At 39.7% G+C, this 21,162-nt stretch overlaps 1 protein-coding gene across 2 annotated transcripts in view; it reads right to left on the bottom strand.

Moving 5' to 3' along the window:
• The window catches only part of NDRG3 (NDRG family member 3), a 66,211-nt gene that overhangs the window by 16,158 nt on the left and 28,891 nt on the right, over positions 1-21,162 (bottom strand). For both annotated transcript variants that reach the window (XM_069496404.1, XM_069496405.1), the window contains exons 4-8: positions 9,507-9,612; positions 8,345-8,465; positions 5,092-5,154; positions 3,989-4,049; positions 3,290-3,376 (exon numbers count right to left, since the gene is read on the bottom strand). In XM_069496404.1, coding sequence (XP_069352505.1) covers positions 3,290-3,376; positions 3,989-4,049; positions 5,092-5,154; positions 8,345-8,465; positions 9,507-9,612 — 438 coding nt within the window. The remainder of the gene's footprint in view (positions 1-3,289; positions 3,377-3,988; positions 4,050-5,091; positions 5,155-8,344; positions 8,466-9,506; positions 9,613-21,162) is intronic.

Raw genomic sequence — 21,162 nt, 5'->3', positions numbered from 1 at the left:
CATGGATATGGATGGAGCAGGACCACACAGTCCCAGAAAGATTAAGGAGGAAAGAAGTCCTGAAATCTTCATATGCGTTATCAGGTTATAAATTAAGTAAAAATTATCTTCAGAAGTTGAAGATAATCAGAATAAATAACCAATCTCACTTCATTTTTAATATTCATAAATACTCATAAATCTGAAGTTTTATAAGAATTTTATTAGTTGTTACATGTGATGGAGAGTGTTCGGGTAAGTGTTAATGTATCCACATACTAGATAAGAATTAGGACAAATTTTACATAAGTCAGGCTATAAGAAAGAACACCAACAGCATCTGGTAATAGCACTGTTAATATGTTTCATCTGAAGCTAGGGAATACATCATTTCTCCAAAACTTAAATGTAGGGGGAGATGGATAAATTGTTTGGTATCTGGTCTACTGGTAAGTAGAATATTTTAATAGTTTAAAATAATTATAAAATTAATTTATGCTTATAGAAAATTAGGAAAAACCAGAATATGAAAAACATCATTGTAATACTACCAGCCAAAGATGTAACTACTAGCAAGACATCTTCCCTCTTTGCTTATGCATATGCATTTCACAAAATTGGGATCATATTATATAGCTTTATGTCTGTTTTTCACAAACATGAGAATTTTCTCATTTCCTTAAATAACCAATTAACATAATTTTTTGATTGTACAGTTTTCTACACAATTTTGTTAACGTGTATTGTTGGCACTTAAGCTGTTTCCATCTTTTTGCCTTATAAACAACGCTTTAATAAATATCCTGGCTCTGCAACTTACTAGTTACTTGACCTCAAGCAAATGACTTAATTTTTCCATGGGATAATAATGGTACCACTTCACTGGGTTGTCCTGAGAATGAAAAGTTTAAATACATGTAACAGATTTAAGAATAGTGCCTGGTACATAAGTACTATGTAGGTGTTACATTTTTAAAAAAATTATCCTTCTATTTAAATCTTTGTAAGTATCACTAACTACACTTCAAATAAGTTCTTAGATGTCAAATTATTGGATCTCATGGTTTCAGTATCAATAAAGACTATTAATACATGTGACCAGTTGGGTGGTAGTGTTTTAGAGACTAAATCCTCCAGTGGTGCATTAGAACAAACATTCAGGGTGACTTAGAAGTATGTAGAAATAGACATTTGTTTAAAAATGAGATTAACACATCAGGCATCTTTTAGTAGGCAATAAAGGCTTAGGTTATTTTTCTCTCTGGAAAATGTCCCCATTTTAATTTAGAATTCTACAGTTTTAGATTAAAATAACATACAAATAACATTTGTACTTCAGCAAGAAAATGTTCCAAAACTGCTTCCTTTCCAATCTAAAAACAGTGAATTATTTTTAGCATAGGTGAGTTCAATGCAAATGGGATATAATATAATGCTTTTTTCCTTATGCCCTCTTTTTACTTAGGTTTGGTACTGGGATTATTTATATTTATAAAATCATTAGCATTACCCTTTCATTTCCTATCTCCTTGAACAGATTTTAGAGGTTAAATTCCTTCATTTTTCAGTTAGCAAACATCAATAATCCACATGTCTTGGGAGCAGCAGCACAGATAAACTGGGTTCACTGAAGAGAGTGATTCATTCATTTATTTCATTAAGAGAGTAAAAATGTAAACCACAGACTAGGTGAAGATATCTGAGATACATGTACCCAGCAAAGGATTTATATTCAGAATTTTTTTTTTTAAAGGGCAGGTGTATGAGGGCAAAAGACATTAACAGGTATTCCACAAGAGGATATTCAAGAAGAGGTGCTTGATATCATTGCCCCTTAGGGAAATGCAAATTAAAACCCAGTATTATTTACTTATAAGCATAGCTTAAAATTTTTAAAAATGGTATAATTAAAAATTATTTTAATAACTAAAGCTATTTTGGTGATGGTTACTATATAAAAACAAACTAATATTACAAATAAAACTGCTCATCTTTCACAAAATTTACAAGGACCGATAATATCAAATGTTGATGAGGATGTGGAGCAACTGGAACTTTCCTGCATTGCCAGTGTACTGTGAACTAAAATAAAATCTTAAGGCTCAACCCCCCACTGGCTGATTGAATGTATCCCCTCATGGCCAAAGGAAGATCCTAAAACTAAATTGCCCACCATGAGGAGGGAAGTCAGACATGCCTCATCGTGTTCTCCTTCCTTCTTGAGGACATCATTTGTAACCCATTAACAGGCCTAAGGATTTGCTAGACAAAACTACAGGTCCTCAATTTACACAACAAATGTATGTCTGGTGGCTCATCTCTGATAAACAGCTCCTCATGTTAAAACATTCCAAATCTTTAGACAAAGTTTCATGTCTTTAACCAATTACAAGTCAAAGAATCTTTAAACCCACCTATAACCTGTAAGCCCCCCGCCCCCGCCGCTTCGAGATTCGAGATGGCCCACCTTTTCGGGCCAAACCAATGTATGCCTTCCACGTATTGATTTATGACTTTCCCTGTAACCCGTCTCCCTGAAATGTGTAAAACCAAACTGTAACCCAACCACAGCAAGTCCTCTTGCTCAAGGCTTCTTGGGCGTGGCTCCTCCGGGTCATGATCCTCAAATTTGGCTCAGAGTAAATCTCTTTAAAATTATTTTACAGAGTTTGGCTTTTTTTTTTTTTTTTTTTCATTAACAATACAAACTGGTCAAATACTTTGGAAAACTGTTGGTAATACCTACTAAAGCTAAACATACAACTACCCTATGACTCAGCAATTTCACTCCTAGGTATAAACCCAAAAGAAATAAATGTGTATGTCTACTGAAAGATGTAAAAGAATGTACATAGCAGCTTCATTCTTAAGATCCAAATAACAGAAACAACTCACTCTGGGTATTTTCATAATAGGCTACTAAACAGCGATTAAAAAGAACCGCTGCTACACAAAACATGGAAGAGTCTCACAGACAAAAACATGAATGAAAGAAGCTAGATACAAAAGAATACATTTTCTATGATTTCAATTTAAGAAAATATAAACCTGTTTAGAAACAGATAAAAACTATCTAATGGTGACAGAAGTCAGAGGAGTATCAATTAGGAAAAGGCATGAGGGAATTCTCTAGAGCTGGCAATATTCTGTGTATTGATTGGGTCTTGATTACATATGTAAACATTCCTCAAGCTGTACACTTAAAAGTTTTTGCTCTTAACTGTATATACTCCTTAATGAAAGATGTAATAGATAAGCTGTTTTGAGAAGGGTGAAGATGAACCGATGGATACCTTCATTTGGTACTTACTTTGGAAGCTGCCCAGTCAATCCAGCCTTTAGCGCAAGGGTCAACATTAATGAGTACAAGGCCTTCCACAAGCTCTGGATGATTGAGCTGAGACAAAGACAACAACATGAAAGTTCCACTCCAACAGTTCTTCTAAAGAGTTGGAACATGGTTAATCAATTCTTACTATGCCTTAATGCCTGACATTTGATTCTTTTTTTTTTTTTTTTTTTGAGACAGAGTCTGGCTCTGTTGCCCAGGCTAGAGTACCATGGCGTCAGCCTAGCTCACAGCAACCTCAAACTCCTGGGTTCAAGCAATCCTCCTGCCTCAGCCTCCTGAATAGTTGGGACTACAGGCATGTGCCACCACGCCCAGCTAATTTTTCTGTTTTTAGTAGAGATGGGGTCTTACTCCTGCTCAGGCTGGTCTTGAACTCCCAAGCTCAAGCAATCCTCCTGCCTTCGCCTCCCTGAGTGCTAGGATCACAGGCGTGAGCCACCTCACCTAGCCTAGGCCTTCCTTTCAATTGACAATGTAGTGTCTTCATCTGTGGTCTTTTAGGTACTGTAAGTACAAACCAAGACTCCATCTGAAGCAGACAGAATTTACAGAAAAACTGACATAAGACCCCGAATAGTGCCTGGTCATTTAACACAGCACTAACATCTGTGACCTAGGCAGTGCCTCAAGGGTATTGAATCCTCTCTACATACTTACTGCAAATCTGCTGAGGATGTAAGCTCCAGCGCCAACTCCAATCCCAATGATGCTTTTCAGACTGTGAATGGGACATACCAACAATTGACAGACTCAACTTCATTTGGAGGCAGCATTATACAATGGAAAGAAAACAACCCAAATCCTGGCTCTGACATTTACTAGATGTGAGAATTTGGGCAAGTTTTTTTTTTTGGTAACTTTCTGATGCTCAATTCCCTACCTATAAAACAAGGATACCACCACCTACTTTCAAGTTAGTTTTAATGGCTAAATAAAATATGATTGAAACCTGGGAATCATCTTTGACTGCTCACTGTCCTATCACCCCAGTATCCAACCCATCAGCAAGTCACATGGAGTTTATCTCTAGAATGTTTCCATCTATCTCCATCTGTTTCAGCCCATCCCCTGACAGCTCGTAGTACCAAGCTATCATTATCTCTTGCCTGGATTATTATAATAGCTTAGCTGTTCTTCCTGAGTTTTCTTTCTTACTCTTCTCCAAACCATTCTCTCCACAGCAAGAGTAAAATTTAAACAGCTTTGTTGATGTACAATATACATACCTACAGTGATCATTTAGAAAAAAACTAAATTGGATATCACTCCCCTGCTTAGAACTCTTCAAGGCCTTTTCTTTACATTTAGAATAAAATCACAAATTCTTACCTGATCTGTTAGACCTACGTAATCTGGTCCTTGTCTGTTTCTTAAATTTTACTCCATGCCTTTCTTCCACTGGCTCATCTGGCCCAGGGCCTTTGGACATATTCTTTCTGTCTGGAATCCTCTTGCCATGGCTCTCTGTCTAGGTGGGTCCTTTTCATCTTCCAGGTCTCAGCCTAGAGGACCCCTTCCCGGAGAGGCGTTCCCTAACTAGCCTCATTTGTGTAGATCCTGCCTTTATTCTCTATCACAACACCCCCACTGGCTTTTTCATGGCACTTTATTGTGTCTGTTTGCTTCCTTGTTACCCCACTAAGCTCCAGGAGAAGAGTGACTATTCTGTTTTGCCCACCATCGTATCCTCTGGAACAGACATTACAGAATCGACTACACAAAGTCAATAAAAACTGTGAAAGACTGCAGAATGAACCTACCTCAAGTGGGTAAGAACAGGAGGCAACATCTCAGCCAGCTCATCCATTGTGGGGTACTGGTACCTGAAATCCAGAAGGATATCTCCTGAATTACAAAGCACTCACAATTCCTAGTTACTAGAACAGCTGGAAAGTACAGGAGGCTTAGATAAAAACATTCGCTCTTACCAAAAGCTCAGAAGGGGTAATGTGAAAACACTGTGGCATGTTGTATAATTCTCTATGACTGACATGCTAAGAAGAAAGCAAAAGAACCCCCATGTTTCTGTATCCTAAACAGCAGTCTCTGGGACCGGAGGAAGCCATGTGAAAAGAACTGGTAATATGGTTCTCTTTTAGTGTGATTCCAAACCCCTAAAAATCACTTCAATTGGGGTCCAGGCTCAATAAACTTCCAGCAGTACAAGTCAACTCAGGAAGTGGCTCTTTACCTACAGCTTATATTTAGGCAGCAAAACACAAATGTAAACAAAGCTTTACTGGGCCTAGGCACATAGTTACAAATCCTGAGCATGAATGCTTATTTGTAACCATAGGATAACATGGTTATTTTATTAATTGTTTTTGGATTTGGTTCAGGCATGAACCATTTTTTTTTTCTTTTTTTTTTTTTGAGACAGAGTCTCACTCTATTGCCCAGGCTAGAGTGTCATGGCATCAGCCCAGCTCACAGCAACCTCAAACTCCTGGGCTCAAGCAATCCTACTGCCTCAGCCTCCCGAGTAGCTGGGACTACAGGCATGCGCCACCATGCCCGGCTAATTTTTTCTGTATATATTTTTAGTTGTCCATATAATTTCTTTCTATTTTTAGTAGAAACGGTCTTGGTCTTGCTCAGGCTGGTCTCGAACTCCTGAGCTCAAACGATCCACCCGCCTCCCAGAGTGCTAGGATTACAGGCATGAGCCACTGCGCCCGGCCTAGACATGAACCATTTGATCCTAAAATGGTCAGGCAAGCCCAGGAACAGACCCAAGCCCAAAATCCAAGAAAAGCAAGGAGCATTCACAGAGATGACAGAATCAGAGATGAAGGGATGCTAAGATGACGGCCTGTATGTGAGGCAGGGTCTGCTTTACATCTGACAGGGAAGTCAGCCTGCCTCTGCTCGAACACTTTAAGGGAGGGGAGTGCTCTTGAACCATTTGTGCACAAAATAGAAAAGAGGAACTGGATCCAAATCTTGTTGGATATAAACTGATTATTGGCCAATCTGCATTTGAGAGGCAGAACAACACAGATTCTGGACCCAGACTGCCTGGTTCAAATCCTTGCTCTGCTACTTATTTGTTATGTAATCTTAGCCAAGTCGCTTAATTTTTCTGTGCCTCTGTTTCATCACTTATAAAATAGGAATAATAGTAAACTTAATCCTATGTCATAGGGTTTTTTTTTTTTTTTTGACATGAAATCCAGATTTATTAAACTCTAACAATTAAACCAAAAATCAAAATTTTGGGTAGCATTAAAAAAATGAGTTTGTAAAGAAAACTAGAAAAGCTGCCTCCACTCAAGACAAAGTCTAATTTCCCTAATGTACAAAGGTTACTAAAAATAAGTAAGGCCTAACAATCTAATAACAAAATGGTGAGATAAGAATGGGCAGGTTCCCAACAAAGAAAATACAAATAGCCAATAAAAGGAACATTTGCCAAGCCTCACTTAAAAAAAAAAAAAAAAAAAAAAAAGCAATGGCATCATCTATTTTTGCTATTCAGGCTGACAAAATTTTAAAAATTGATAATACAGAGTATTCGCAAGCAGGTAATAGATATTTTTGTTTCACAATAACGTAAACTGATAAAAAGTTTTTGGCAGGCTTCATTGGCAATGTATTAAAATTTTAAATGTCCCCACTCTTTGACCCAACAATTCTACTTCCAGGACTATTTCTCACCAGTGCTCAAAGGTAAGAACAAGGATGTTCAGTGTGGCTCTGTGGGCAGTAGCCACAGGCTAGAGATCTCCAGGCCAGCCTCTAGCGGAACCAGGAAATAAACATGGACATGTCAACATGTCCAGGACACGGTGATCAGTGAAAAAGCAGGCCGCACAATAGCGAGAGTAGAACATTCACATTTTTGTAAAAGAAAACTTGGCCGGTTTATGGCCAATAGAACACAATATGATGGAATGTTCACCAAGGTGCCAGCAATGGTGACCCCAGAGAGGTGGGGGGAGAGGGCATTCTCAATTTATTATAGATACACACACATTTTTTAAAATGAGTATATATTAGTCTAGTAAGCAGAAAAACAATCTGCATTTGAGAGGCAGAACAACTTGGACATGGTCAACACAGATTCTGGACCCAGACTGCCTGGTTCAAATCCTTGTTCTGCTACTTACTTGTTATGTAATCTTAGCCAAGTCACTTAATTTTTCTGTGCCTCTGTTTCGTCACTTACAAAATAGGAATAATAGTAAACTTAATCCTATGTCATAGGGTTGTGAAGATGAAATGAATTGATAAATGTAAAGCATTTGAAGCAGCATCTGGAACACCGAGTGCTATGTAAGTGTTAGCTATTATTTGTCTGCAATGGTCTATTTCACAGCAGTCACTAGCTAAAGGCAGCTCTGGAGACAAGTAAAAGGAGAGGGGAAGAATTGGCAGCCCACAGCGTGTGCTCTCACTCCTCCTCCTGAGGTCCTCTGGATAAGCACATTGTCTAGGGAATAGGAAGGGAGCCTGCCACTCTGCCATGCAAAGCAGGCTTGGGGCGAAGCTGAGCATGCCAAGGCCAGTCAGACTGTACCTCTATCTGCCAGGACAGCCTCTCAGAATAAATGGTTGCACAGACATTCACATTTCTATCACTAGCTTAGGAACTATGGATGGGAGATGCTCCCAGGTATGCTCAGAGGGATCTGAATTTGGGCCTAGGTAGTTGGGAGTTCCACAGAGGGACACAAAAATGACAGATTTCAAAGTAGACAAGGAAGGAGACAGATAAAAGACAGTGAGAAGTGGGTATACCAGACACTTATGCTTTGTCATTATAGGAAAGCAGGTTCCTGCTATGAAGAGCCATTCCTGGATATGGGAAAACATGCAGTTTCCCCCAACAGACTACACATAACAGTCCTCTCAGCCCAAGGAGACAAAACATGAGGATGGTTGGTTGATTAAGCACAACCTATTGGCTGTGATAAAATCAAGTGGGAGGGAAGCACACACTACTTCCACTGTAGCTAAGTCATTTGCTCTTCTGAGGGCATGTCTCCCAGGACATCTTGCCTGTGGCCTTACCCTGTTGGGAAAGGGGGTGCACCTTCCTGCTGGCCTGGGGCATCCACATGACAGACAGCAAAGTGCTGGGTGATCTCTTGCATGTCCTCAAAGTTAAAGAAGGCGTTGAAACAGGATTTATCTACGAGAGTAAAAATGCCCATGAGTCACAGTCTCTCCATTTCTCCCCAGTTTCCCACTACTCAGTCAATGTCACATCATGGTCTTCTTTCACTTCCTTGGAACTATCATTCCACTAAAGTGAGGTGTCTTGATTCAAGCTGCCCTAAAGGATGAATATGAGACATCTCATATTGAGATACAATTTGCTGATGTTTGTTGGTTTCCAGGTGTTACAGAAAAATAATCTTACATCTGTAATTGCTGTCATTTCTCATGCACATTATTCCCCTGTCTCACAAAAAGTCTGGCTAAAGTCAATGTCTTGAGCTGCTTACATTCCCCATATGCGACTTGTGTCCTGGCACAACTGCTAGGGTGCAGGAAGGGTGTTGTTTCAGTTTCTCTTAGAAACTGGTTAAATCACTTCTCATCTAAGGCAGCTACAAAAGCTCTAGTACTGAACTGTAGTCTCAAATGCAGACCACCTCTGAAATCCAGACAGTATGAAAGAAAACACATGGATACAGACTCCATGTGCCTATGGCTAGAGCCAGAATCTTATACTGCCATCTAGAAAAGTCCACTTAAAGTCACTGATGACAAGCTGTAGCAAGTATACTTTTATTAATTCACTGAAAAGCTTACAACAAAGTTAAGTTCAAACTCTGGATTTTCTAACCTGAATAATGAAAAAGCCAAAATACAGACTTGAAAAAAACTGATTTCAATTCTACTTTCTTAATCAGTTCATCATATAATCTTCAATCCCTCAGCAGATGTCACACAAAGGCAAGATATAATTCCAGTGTCCCCCAAAAGAAATTCCCCTGCACACTTCCCAGGAACTTTAACTCTGCCATTAACAAATATGGCAGTGAGGAGAGAAGGTTATGACAGTGGAGAAAGCTTCTGCTTTATTAGAATACTGTTATTTGTTGTTGATTTTTTTATTTTTGTCTTTTTTTTTTTTTTTTTGGTCCATCCTAGTTTGTCCTAGATTTTTTTTAATATATAAAGATTAAATATGATAAAAAGGGAAGGTGTAAATTCAAATACATACGGTTGAGGCCAATGTCATGGTATGTCAGTATAACTGGTCTATTTCCCTTTGGTAAGCCTCTTATAGTGACGTGGACCATACCATGAGTTGTTTCTATGTCATGTTCCTGTAACAAGAAAACATAAGGTCTCAGCAAAGGCAGAATAAGTATTCCAGGTTGCCAACGTTTCACAATACCCACTTCATCACCATTTCCCACTGGCTAGGGTAGGACACATTAATAAAATATAAGCATACCAGAGAGATGCTGTATTATATATAATACTTCTACTTTCTAATTCTTCCAGATAGATAAATAAATAGGGAGAAAAGCACACCTTGTCATCCCCAAAGCTCACTGAAGAGTCCAGGAAGTCAGGGATCTGTTGAAAATACATTTGCAACTGGCTAAGGAAAGGAGATCAGTAAGTTGGGTTAAGGAGTTGGTTAAGACTTGAGGGAAGAAAAGTTAAGGAAACAGAGATATGAAGAAGTTGCTGGGTAAAAAGTCAGAGGCTTCAGAGCTTATAAACACATGTTCAGCTACCGATAATTTCAGTAGATACCTATGAGTGTCTCTGCCTAGGATTTCTCTTCTTTCCTGACGGCCAACAGTAGCTCTTGGCCACCATGTTTGTAGAATATAACTTATAGCCACAGCTTATTGGAGTCAGGTAGGCATCTTGCTCATCCCTCCCTAGCAATCTGTGATTGGTACTAAGAGATTCCATCCTAAGCTTGGTTCTTCTCTTGAAAACAGAAGCTTGGAGCTTTTAGTAGACATTTCCACTACTCTAATTCCTGGTTCTAGCTGTGTGTGCTCTTAAGTTCTGAGACATCCCTGGTTTGTCTGGGGTTCAAACCATATTGAGTGGTTTGTTCCCTACACCCCAAAGGATCTTAACCAAGGCAACGAGTAAAGTTTAGATATAGTCAGAGTAGAGCTCAGGAATCAAATAAGCCGAAACAGGATGCAATCAGAGCTGCTGGGAGTGGCTGCAGCATTAAGAGTAGTGGAGTAGAAAAGAAAGGGACTGCAGAAAAGTTAACTGAGATTTATCCTAGTCCTCTTCAACTTTTATATTTCTCAAAAATAAAATAAAAAAATTTCCACATCTAGCCCAGGGAATTTCTGCTGATGAAGTCCATACCTATCTCATAAAGTCTTACATTAGACAAGACAAGATCAACTCTCTGTTGATAAGAATCCCAACAAAGGCAAAGGCTTCCAGCTTAATTTCCTATCTAATAATGAACCTCATCAGAGTTTTAGTTTATTCTCTGATGTGGGACCCAGAAGACAATCTTAGGCTAATTGGATATCAGTATATCTCAAATCACAGGCCCCAGGCTGGAGCAGATAGATATTGCTATCAAATCAAACAATGTGTGACTCAGTATTTCTCTTATTATCTATTACTACTACCTCCCATTCAAGCTTATTCAAAGGCTTGAAAAAGGGAAGAAATGAAGATCAGAATCAAGTACTGTGAACTAGCTATGGAATAAAGTATAAGGTTTGGCTAGGAAGAATACCCTATTACTGTATGAATATTTCTCTTATAGTAATGTTAGACTTATTTATTGAGAGACCCACCCCCTAGCTTCATTTGTTAAACATCTATTTACTGAACACCTATTACATGCCAGACCATTCAGTTTTATCCCCTGGACTGAGCTCTGGGGATAAAACAGTAAACCAGAGAGATGTGACCCCAGCCTTAACAGAGATTATGCTCTAGACAGGGAGGCAGACGATAAACACATAAACAAACCAACTCAAAATAATGGCTTGTGATAAGTGCTATGAAAGAAATAAATAGGGTGCTTTGATAGAAAATTAAGAAGGGATACATTAACTTCACTAAACAGCCAAAGAAGTACAAATTAAATTCAGTGAGATACTATTTCATACACACCAGAATGGCAAATATTTAAAGGCAGATAACTACCAAGTGTTGGCCAGGATATAGAAAAATAAGAACTCACATACACTGCTGGTAGGCATGTAAACTAGAACAACTACCCTGGAGAAAAATTTGGGCATTTCTGGTAAAGTTAAGAGGTGCCCATCCTACAGCAATTTTACTTTCAGGTATAGCCTAAAGAAATCCTCAAACATAGTCACACACACACAAAAGACACGCACAGAGATGGATGGTTGTCATGGGAGTTAGGGGCACCAATCCCCTTCCACAGTTGAAAATCTTGACTTTGACTCCCCAAAACTTAACTACTAATAGCCTACTGTTGACCAGAAGCCTTACTGATAACAAAGAATTGATTAACACATATTTTATATATGTATTATATACTATATTCTTATAATAAAGTAACCTAAAAGAAATGTCATTAAGAAAATCATAAGAAAGAGAAAATATATTTACTACTCATTTAGTGGAAGTAGATCATTACAGAGGACTTTATCCGCATTGTCTTCACATTGAGTAGGCTGAAGACGAGGGCCTAGCCTTGCTGTCTGAGGGCTGGCACAGGCAGAGGAGGTGGAGGAGGTGGAAAAGGAGACAAGACCGGCAGGCACATTTGGTGTAACTTCATGGAAATACATCATAACTTCTGTCATTTTTGCTTTATTTCTCTAAAAATGTCTCTACAGGTATTTAATACCAACCCTTCTTCCACCAACTGCTTTAATTTCCGTGCCCATACCACAGAAGAGTCCATGTCGTAAAAGAAGCCACAAGCAGTCTTGAATAATCGAAACCAGATCAGATTATCTAATGTCAATTTGTTTCTGGCACTGCTGCTTCCATGTCTTCCTCATCATCTGGCACTGGTTTGGAAGCACTCATCTCCACCAAGTCATCTTCTATTAACTTCTCCGGTGTGGTATCTATCAGCTCTTGAATTACTCCAAGATCCGTATCTTAAAACCCTTTTCAACCCCCACCCCACCTTTTTTGCCATACCAACAATTTCTTCCAAAAGCCTTGACTGGCTCTGCCATAAATCCTGTGAAGTCACACATAACATCTGGATACAGTTTTTTCCAGCAGGAATTCATTGTTTCAGGCTTGATGACTTTCACAGCTTTTTGTGTAACGATGATGGCACCTTAGACGATGTAATCCTTCCAGACTTTCATGATGTTCTATCGGGTTCTCTTCCACAGTGTTGACAATTCTTTCCATAGAGTGTCTTATGTGATGAACCTTAAAGGTCCATATGACCCCCTGATCTGGAGGCTGAACTATATCTAGAGGCTGAGCATTGTGTTTGGGGGTAAGGGTGGCCAGAACCAATACTGAAAGAACTTTAAAGGCAGTCCCTTTCTGACAAGGTACTTCCTGACTTCAGGGACAAAGCATCAACAGAACCAATCCAGAAAAAGGATTCTCATTGCTCAGGCCTTCTTTTTGTATAAGCAAAAGACTGGCAGCTGGTGTTTATCTTTTCCTTTTAAGGCTTGCGGTTAGCAGCTGTATAGATAAAGGCAATCTTGATCATAAATCTGACAAAACAGTAGAGTTAGCCTAACCCTTCCTGCCTTAAATCCTGGTGCTTGCTTCTCTTCCTTACTAATACATATCCTTTGTGGCATTTTCTTCCCAGAATAGGGCACATTTGTTTGCATTAAAACCTGTTCAGGCAGATATCCTTTCTCCTCAATGATTTTCTTAATGGTGTTTGGGAACTCATCTGCTGCTGCTTGGTTGGCGGCAGCTGCTTCTCCTGTTATCTTGGCATTTTTTAAGCCAAGTCTTTCTAAAATTATCAAACCATCCTTTGCTGGCATTAAATTCTCCAGCTATAGATCCTTCACCTTTCCTTTGCTTTAAGTTGTCATATAGTGACTTTGCTTTTTCTCGAATCACATTAGAACCTATAGGTATGCCTTTCTTATAGCAACCCTGCACCCACATAAAAGCTGTATTTTCAATACAAGATAAAAATGTATTTTGGGCTGTGTGCAGTGCCTCATGCCTGTAATCCTAGCACCCTGGGAGGCTGAGGTGGGAGGATTGCTTGAGCTCAGGAGTGTGAGACCAGCCTGAGCAAGAGTGAGACCCCGTCTCTCCTAAAAATAGAAAAATTAGCCAGGCATCATGGTGTGCACCTGTAGTCTCAGCTACTCGGGAGGCTGAGGCAGGAGGATCCCTTGAGCCTAGGAGTTTGAAGTTGCAGTGAGCTAAGATGATACCACTGCACCACTCTACCCAAGGCAACGGAGTGAGACTGTCTCAAAAAAAAAAAAAAATGTATTTTGAAAAAAGGGCGAGATTTTTGTACCTGTTGGCATAACTGTAGTGACAGCTTCAAGAATTTCCTTTTTTTTTTTTTTTTTTTACAATGGTCCTTACACTGGATTCATTTATCTTGAGATGGTGGGTAACCACAGCTATAGACCTCAATTTTACAGTACATATCAAGCAATTCAGCTTTTTCTTGTAATGTCATGACTTTTTCCTGCTCCTTGGGAGCACTTCCAGCATCACTAGTGGTACTTTGGTTTTGGGGGGGGGTTTTCCCCCCAGAGACAGGGTCTTGTTCTGTCACCCAGGCTGGAGTGCAGTGGCACAGTCATAGCTCACTGTAACTTCAAACTCCCGGAGTCAAATGATCCTCCCACCTCAGACAAGAGGCACTTTGTATGGATCGATGGTATTATTCAAGGTTTATGGTATTGCACTAAAACTCGATGAAAGATATGCAAGAACGCCAAGGGATCACTTTTACTGTTATACACAATTTACTGGAGAGACAAACTGCTCACACAGACATGATTAGTGTCACTTGGCATTTTAAGCACATACTCACAAATATTTGAGCTCATCACAATAGCAACAGGAGGTGGATACAAAATTATTACAACAGTACAGTATGTGCTACAGTTAATTTTATACAGTTATGATCTAATGCTGCAAGTTTATGTTTGTTTTCATTTCTCTGGACTATGAATGGTGCCATGTGTTTATGTGCATCAGTTTTGACTTTTTATAATAGATTTGTGTATATTTAACGGTAGTAAATGATACAATAGACTAGTGTCTACATGTATTTTATGCATTCATGACACAGCTAACTTTAAAATTTTTTTTTATATTCCTAGGCTATGTGGTTTGCGAGTTTTTTCAAACTGTTGCAAATCTCCAAAAAATTTTCCAATATACTTATTGAAAAAAAGCCACAAAAAATGGACCCATGCAGTTCAAACCTTGTCGCTCAAGGGTCAACTGTACATTGCAGCCTTCTTTTTTTTTTTTTTTTTTTAATTTCAGCTCATTATTGGGGTACAAAAGTTCAGGTTATATATATTGCCCATGTGCCCCTCCATCCCCCCGAGTCTGAGCTTCAAGCGTGTCCAATCCCTAGACAGTGCACATTGCACTCATCATGTAGGTGTGCACCCATCCCCTCTCCCCACCCCCATGCCCCCCAGTCAGAACTTCAAGTGTGTCCATTCCCCAGACAGTGCGCATTGCACTCATCAAGTAGGTATACACCCATCCCTTCCCCCCTGCACCCACCTCTGTCCGATACCTAATTGGTGTTATTCCCAAATGTGCACTTACAGCCTTCTTTATAAAATCAAAAAAATTAGAAACATTACAAATATTTCTAATGATAAATTACAAATATTTCTGATAAATGAATTATGATTTATTCACATAATGAACTACAGATAAAAATGAATGAGCTAGAACTATAAGCATTAGTACACAAAGAAAATCTTGAAAAAACAATGCTGAGTAAAAGAGTATAATGCAGAAGTATGCATATACAACATACCACTTATGTCAATTTTTAAAAAAATAACACTATAGATTGTATATATTTATATATATATTTAATGTACAAAAACTTGGAGGGAAAGGAATGTACACTAACTTTAGGACTTTTGTTTCCTTCTGGGAGGGGATGGATTATGAAAGAGAACTTAAGGAGGCTTCAGCATCTCTCATGTTTTGCTTCTTGAAAGAAAGAAAGAATGAAGAGGGAGAGGGGGAGAAGACAGTGGCTGCCACACGGAGTGACACTATAGATGAACTCAAGTGGAAGAGTGTCCAGTAACTTGTCACCTTGATAATCTGGTTGCTGCAGCCTGCCTTCTGTCATACCCAAACCTGAATTCAGCACAGTCCTGCTTAAATATTCCAGCTTGGCCTCAGCTGTGCTACTGAGAACTGAAAGAAACCACCAGTTTGCACTTTGGCCCTAAGTGTAGCAGGACCTCCCCAAGGCCAGGCAGGTATTTGATAGTGATGGGTGAGGGGATAGTGAGCTGCTAGGGAAGGTCAGGATGATGATGAAAAGGGAGATATCACAGATGGGGTGAACCACAGATGACAAAGGTACTGCTCTGTCATCATTTCATAATCTGGATGAAATTCAGAGTTAACACTGGCTCCTTACAAAATCACAACTCTTTAGGGAGATCTCAGGCCCTACTGCCCCATAATATGCCCTCAAATCACGTAACAACCAAAGTATCAAAGGACGAAGAGTCCTAGGTTCTATTTGCTGCTCTATGTGGAGCAGCCCTTGGTTGTCAATGTCTCGTAAAGTTCTTCATTTTCAAAGCATATGAATTTAAACGTTCTTAGCAGAATAAAGAACGAAAAGAAAGGAGGCACTCACTTTCATGGGGATTTGTGTGCACATCTTTCGTAACCTTGTCAATAAACAGCCTGAAACAGATTCCATCTGGAGATGAGTGTACAGAGACCCTGGCTACAGAGATGATTCAGTGGTCAGGCCGCTGCAGGGAGTGGCGTGCCGCTGCCACCTTTCTGCTTTGGTCAACTATCATCTGGTTTACAGGCTCCTTCTCCAGTTACCTCATGCCCCACCTCAGCATTCTAGAGAGTGTGACCACACAATGAGAGGTGTGCTCACAGGGCATCGCCAAGGGAGCATTGAACAGGCTCTGGTCACAGCTCTTTCCCAGCCCCTTCTGATTACTGACCACCTTCAAGTCTCTGTACTTCCTGAACATAATCCCTTCATTCTCCAGGCTTATAAAACAACCAGAAATCATAAAGATCCTGGACATACTTCTCTATCCTGGACTGCCTCTCCCACCAACAAAAGATGCAGTCTTTTTTTTTTTTTTTTTTTGAGACAGAGTGTCGCTTTGTTGCCTAGGCTAGAGTGAGTGCCGTGGCGTCAGCCTAGCTCACAGCAACCTCAAACACCTGGGCTTAAGCAATCCTACTGCCTCAGCCTCCCGAGTAGCTGGGACTACAGGCATGCGCCACCATGCCCGGCTAATTTTTTTTTTCTATATATATTTTAGTTGGCCAGATAATTTCTTTCTATTTTTAGTAGAGACGAGGTCTCGCTCATTGCTCAGGCTGGTCTCGAACTCCTGACCTTGAGCTATCCACCCGCCTCGGCCTCCCAGAGTGCTAGGATTACAGGCATGAGCCACCGCGCCCGGCCAAAAGATGCAGTCTTAATCAGAAAACCTTTTTAAGAATTTAAGAGTTTAGGATATTAACATTATTTGATAATAATTAACTTTCACCTTTTTCTTGAGTCCTCTCCTTTCAGCTAAATGTGCTGTCGCCAGGATGACACAATCACCTGACTTGTCCTGCACCTCTAAATTTACTAAATTATGATCACATCGTGCCTGTTACTACTTCCTCCCTTCCCTGGTCAGTCTGAAATAGTTTAGGTACAAGCATATGACAGCATGCTCTAGGAAATGTCAATATTTTTATTAGGATGAAATTTCCTGTTTCCCATAAGGCCACTGTATGAGCCTTGGGTATAGTTTTTGTTATTCCTTAGGAATTTTTGATATAACATCCCTACTACCTTACCCCTGTGTAGAGGTATAAAGTTCATTAGTATTATACAATCTGGATCAATCCCATAGTAAAAGAATCTGCCTCTACCAATCACTCAGCCTCCTGCCTACCAGGGAATCACATTTTCTTTTTCACAGTTCCATAATGTATTTTCCCGGACTCTAGCATCAACTCTCTCCCCTCTTACCTCTTACACATTTCAGCCTAGTTCGATCAACACTTTCAGACGTCTTTCACTTTTCAACCACTCACAACTCTCAGCCTTCTCATAAGTCATGCCCTTCATCTGAAAGCTTCTTTTGCAATGTGTCAACCTAAAATCTGTCTTTTCCTCCTTTAAAGCCAACTCCAATATCTTCTTCACATAGTCTTAGTTAACAAGGGAAGAGAGTGAATGACTCTTTAACCTGTACACAACAGCTCAGAACACCTTCAGAACATGGACTCTCCAGGCAGAGTCTTCCCCTGGACCTTTCCCCTAGAGCTACAAGTAAAACTCTTCTCTTAGCACTGAGGCTGCTAAGCTGAAAGGGTGTCGGTTTCGGGCATTTGGCAGCCACCATACATGTGATGTGACAGAGCTTGCCAGAGACATAAACCCTGTAGTGACAGGAGAAAGGGAACTGAGATAGGGGTGGTGAAAAAAAGGACTTTAGCATTTTCTACAAGGTTCTTTTTGTTTTCTCCCAAATAAGAATAAAGTCACCTATACCCTTAGAACTTAATACAATTAACAATCCCACCCCCCCAAAAAAGAATAACAACAAAATCAAACCAAAAGTTGGGGGGAAGGAGCCCAAGGAGAGGATCTCAAGAAACAAAGGCCATCGACGAGAAATGAAAAGCACAAGGCAGAAGTGGTGGGAGACCAGCGTAATTCCAGTTTTCCTGGGGTGGGGTGGGTATGTAAAGGGAAGCAGTAGATATGAGGCTGCAAGACAGATTAGGGCCTTATTCCAGGCAGGCTTCAAGGCCAGAGGAGGAGCATGAAGTTGATTCAAGCTCTCTAACACAGATTGTGATTGAACCCTAGCTTTCCCCGAACATCTCTTTGTTGAAGAAACTTTCAGGATATTTATTTCACTTAATTCCTATTTTGTAACAATGCCCATTCACCAAGTGATCTGTAAGAGTTTAAAACTGTTTAAACCCCTTTGAAGAGGCAGTCACATACATATATTTGAATTGTCATACTAAAACCAATCCCTCACAGTTGGGTTCTATAAATCAGTCCTCTAAAGAGCAACTGCAATTAAATAGCCAGCATAAAAGTATGTAGCCCTTGGCCATGTCTGGATTATCACAAAAGCAAGAACTCCACCCATCGTCAACCTCTTCTATGAGAATGATATATCCTGGCAAATAGCAGCTTTTCACTCTCCAGTTAATATTTATTACGTACTCCTATGGTGGAAGTAGAAGGCAATTTGACAAGATGTGCCAAGAGCCTTAAATATGCTCATTCTAAGAATCCAGCTAAGAAAATACTCCAAAGTGTGAATAAAATTTATGCACAAAAATATTCAGTGAAGTGAATATATATATATACATATATATACGTTTTTTTTTTTTTTTTTAAGAGACAGGGTCTTGCTCTGTCACCAGGCTGGAGTGCAGTGGCAAGATCATAGCTCACTGCAGCCTCAAACTCCTGGACTCAAATGATCCTCCTGCCTCAGCCTCCTGAGTAGCTGGGATTACAGGCATGAGCCACCATGACCAGCTTATTTTATGAGTTTTAAAATGACATGGAAATGAGACTGTTTTCTAATATTGTCAGAAAAGGGGATACCAAATTGTACACCTAATATGACGGCCATATAAATAAAAAATGCATTTTTATAAAAATGAAAACTATATAGGGCCAGGCGCAGTGGTTCTTGCCTGTAATATTAGCACTCTGGGAGGCCAAGGCGGGAGGACTGCTTGAGTTCAGGAGTTGGGGACCATTCTGAGCAAGAGCGAGACTCTGTCTCTACTAGATATAGAAAAATAAGCCAGGCATGGTGGTGCACGCCTGTAGTCCCAGCTACTCAGGAGGATGAGGCAGAAGGATCATTTGAGTCTAGAAGTTTGAGGTTGCAGTAAGCTGTGATGATGCCACTGTATTCTACCTGGGGCAACAGAGCAAGATTGTCTCAAAAAAAAACATATATATATATGTGTGTTATATACATATCTGTAATATATATATATAACACACATACATCAACACCAAACATATTAACATAGTTGACCCTGGGGTTATAAGATTATGAATTTTTCCTAGCTACTTCATAATTCTCTATGCTTTGTAAACATTCAACTATATGCATGTACTTTTTTTTATTTTGAGACAGGGTAGCTTCCAACTCCTAGGCTTAAGCAATCCTCCCCGTTCAGCCTCCTGAGTAGCAAGGACTACAGGTACACACCACCATGCCCAGCTAATTTTTTTAATTTTTTGTAGAGCCAGGGTTATACTAGTAACCCAAGCTGGTCTTGAACTCCTGGCCTCCAGCAACCCTCCTGCCTCAGCCTCCAAAAGTGCTGGGATTATAGGTGTAAGCCACCCCACCCAGTCCAGCATGTGCACTCTTGATAACCAGAATGTAAAGGTAAAAACTGGAAAGAAATATAATAAAATATGGTTATCTCTAGGTAGTGGGATTATAGATGATCTTTATTTATATGCTTTTCTGAACTTTCTAAATTTGTTTCTGATTATACACAATTATACAGTGTCATTATTTTTTAAAAGCAACATATCATATACACAGAGAAGCTATAGCATCTGTCCCAGCTCTGGTTCCAACCTTCTAAGCAGTCTCACAAGGAGAGGAGAATTAAGCAGCACTGAAGCAGATAAATGGACAAGAAGAAGCCTGCTGGCTCACTGTTTCATTGGGAAGTAGGATCTTTTCTCCTTTCTTATCAATTCCAAACATTTTACCTTGAATCATTCCTCTTTCCTCATTACTCTTATATCCACATTATAACTGCTAATTGCCTCAGAAGAGCTATTTAACAATAATATCACTTAGAACACTCAAAGAACCAAGAGAAATAGTATATTTTTATTACTGAAGGAAAAAAAGCATGTAGTTGATTAACAAAGAAAACAGAAGGAAAGAAGGCAATTTAGATTCGAGCTGTGAGCTTGGTTGACAATACTAAGATAACTTCTAGGGGATATCATCAAAGATTCCTTAAAGATTTTTCTCAGGCAAGACGGAGACACACCTGTGATTAAATTCACCCCCACATCACAGTTATGCTAGTGGACAACACCAATGTCAAGGCTGAATGCCTTTCCATTGAGTGACAATGCTGGCTTTAGATTTGTTCTCTTTGTCTCCTAAGAATGCCCCATAGTTTCTGGGAAGCCTTTAGGCAAGCTGGGCCATTCTAGACTTCTTCTTTTGTTTCTTTTTTTTTTTTTTTTTTTTTGAGACAGTCTCGCTCTGTTGCCCGGGCTAGAGTGCCATGGCATCAGCCTAGCTACAGCAACCTCAAATTTTTGGGCTCAAGTGATCATCCTGTCTCAGCCTCCCAAGTAGCTGGGACTACAGGTTGAGTGCCACCACGCCTGGATAAGTTTGTCTATTTTTAGTAGAGACAGGGTCTCGCTCTTGCTCAGGCTGGTCTTGAACTCCTGAGCTCATTCGATCCTCCCGCCACGACCTCCCACAGTGCTAGGATTACAGGTGTGAACGACTGCACCCAGCCCATCACATAAACTTTTAACAAGGAGACAGACCAGAATGGAGGTAGAAGAGCATCCAATAGTGCTGGAAAGAGGAAAAAAGAAGGGTCTATGGTTGTTGTTTTTTTTTTTTAAATAATCCAAAGAATCTGTACATTCAATTATGAGTGACAAACAATTGGCATCATTCTATTTGTATCAGAACTGAACTAAA

This window comes from Eulemur rufifrons, chromosome 20, assembly GCF_041146395.1.
Source record: "Eulemur rufifrons isolate Redbay chromosome 20, OSU_ERuf_1, whole genome shotgun sequence".
In the NCBI taxonomy this organism is placed as follows: Eukaryota; Metazoa; Chordata; class Mammalia; order Primates; family Lemuridae; genus Eulemur; species Eulemur rufifrons.
This window is presented reverse-complemented; position numbering and strand designations above follow the sequence as displayed.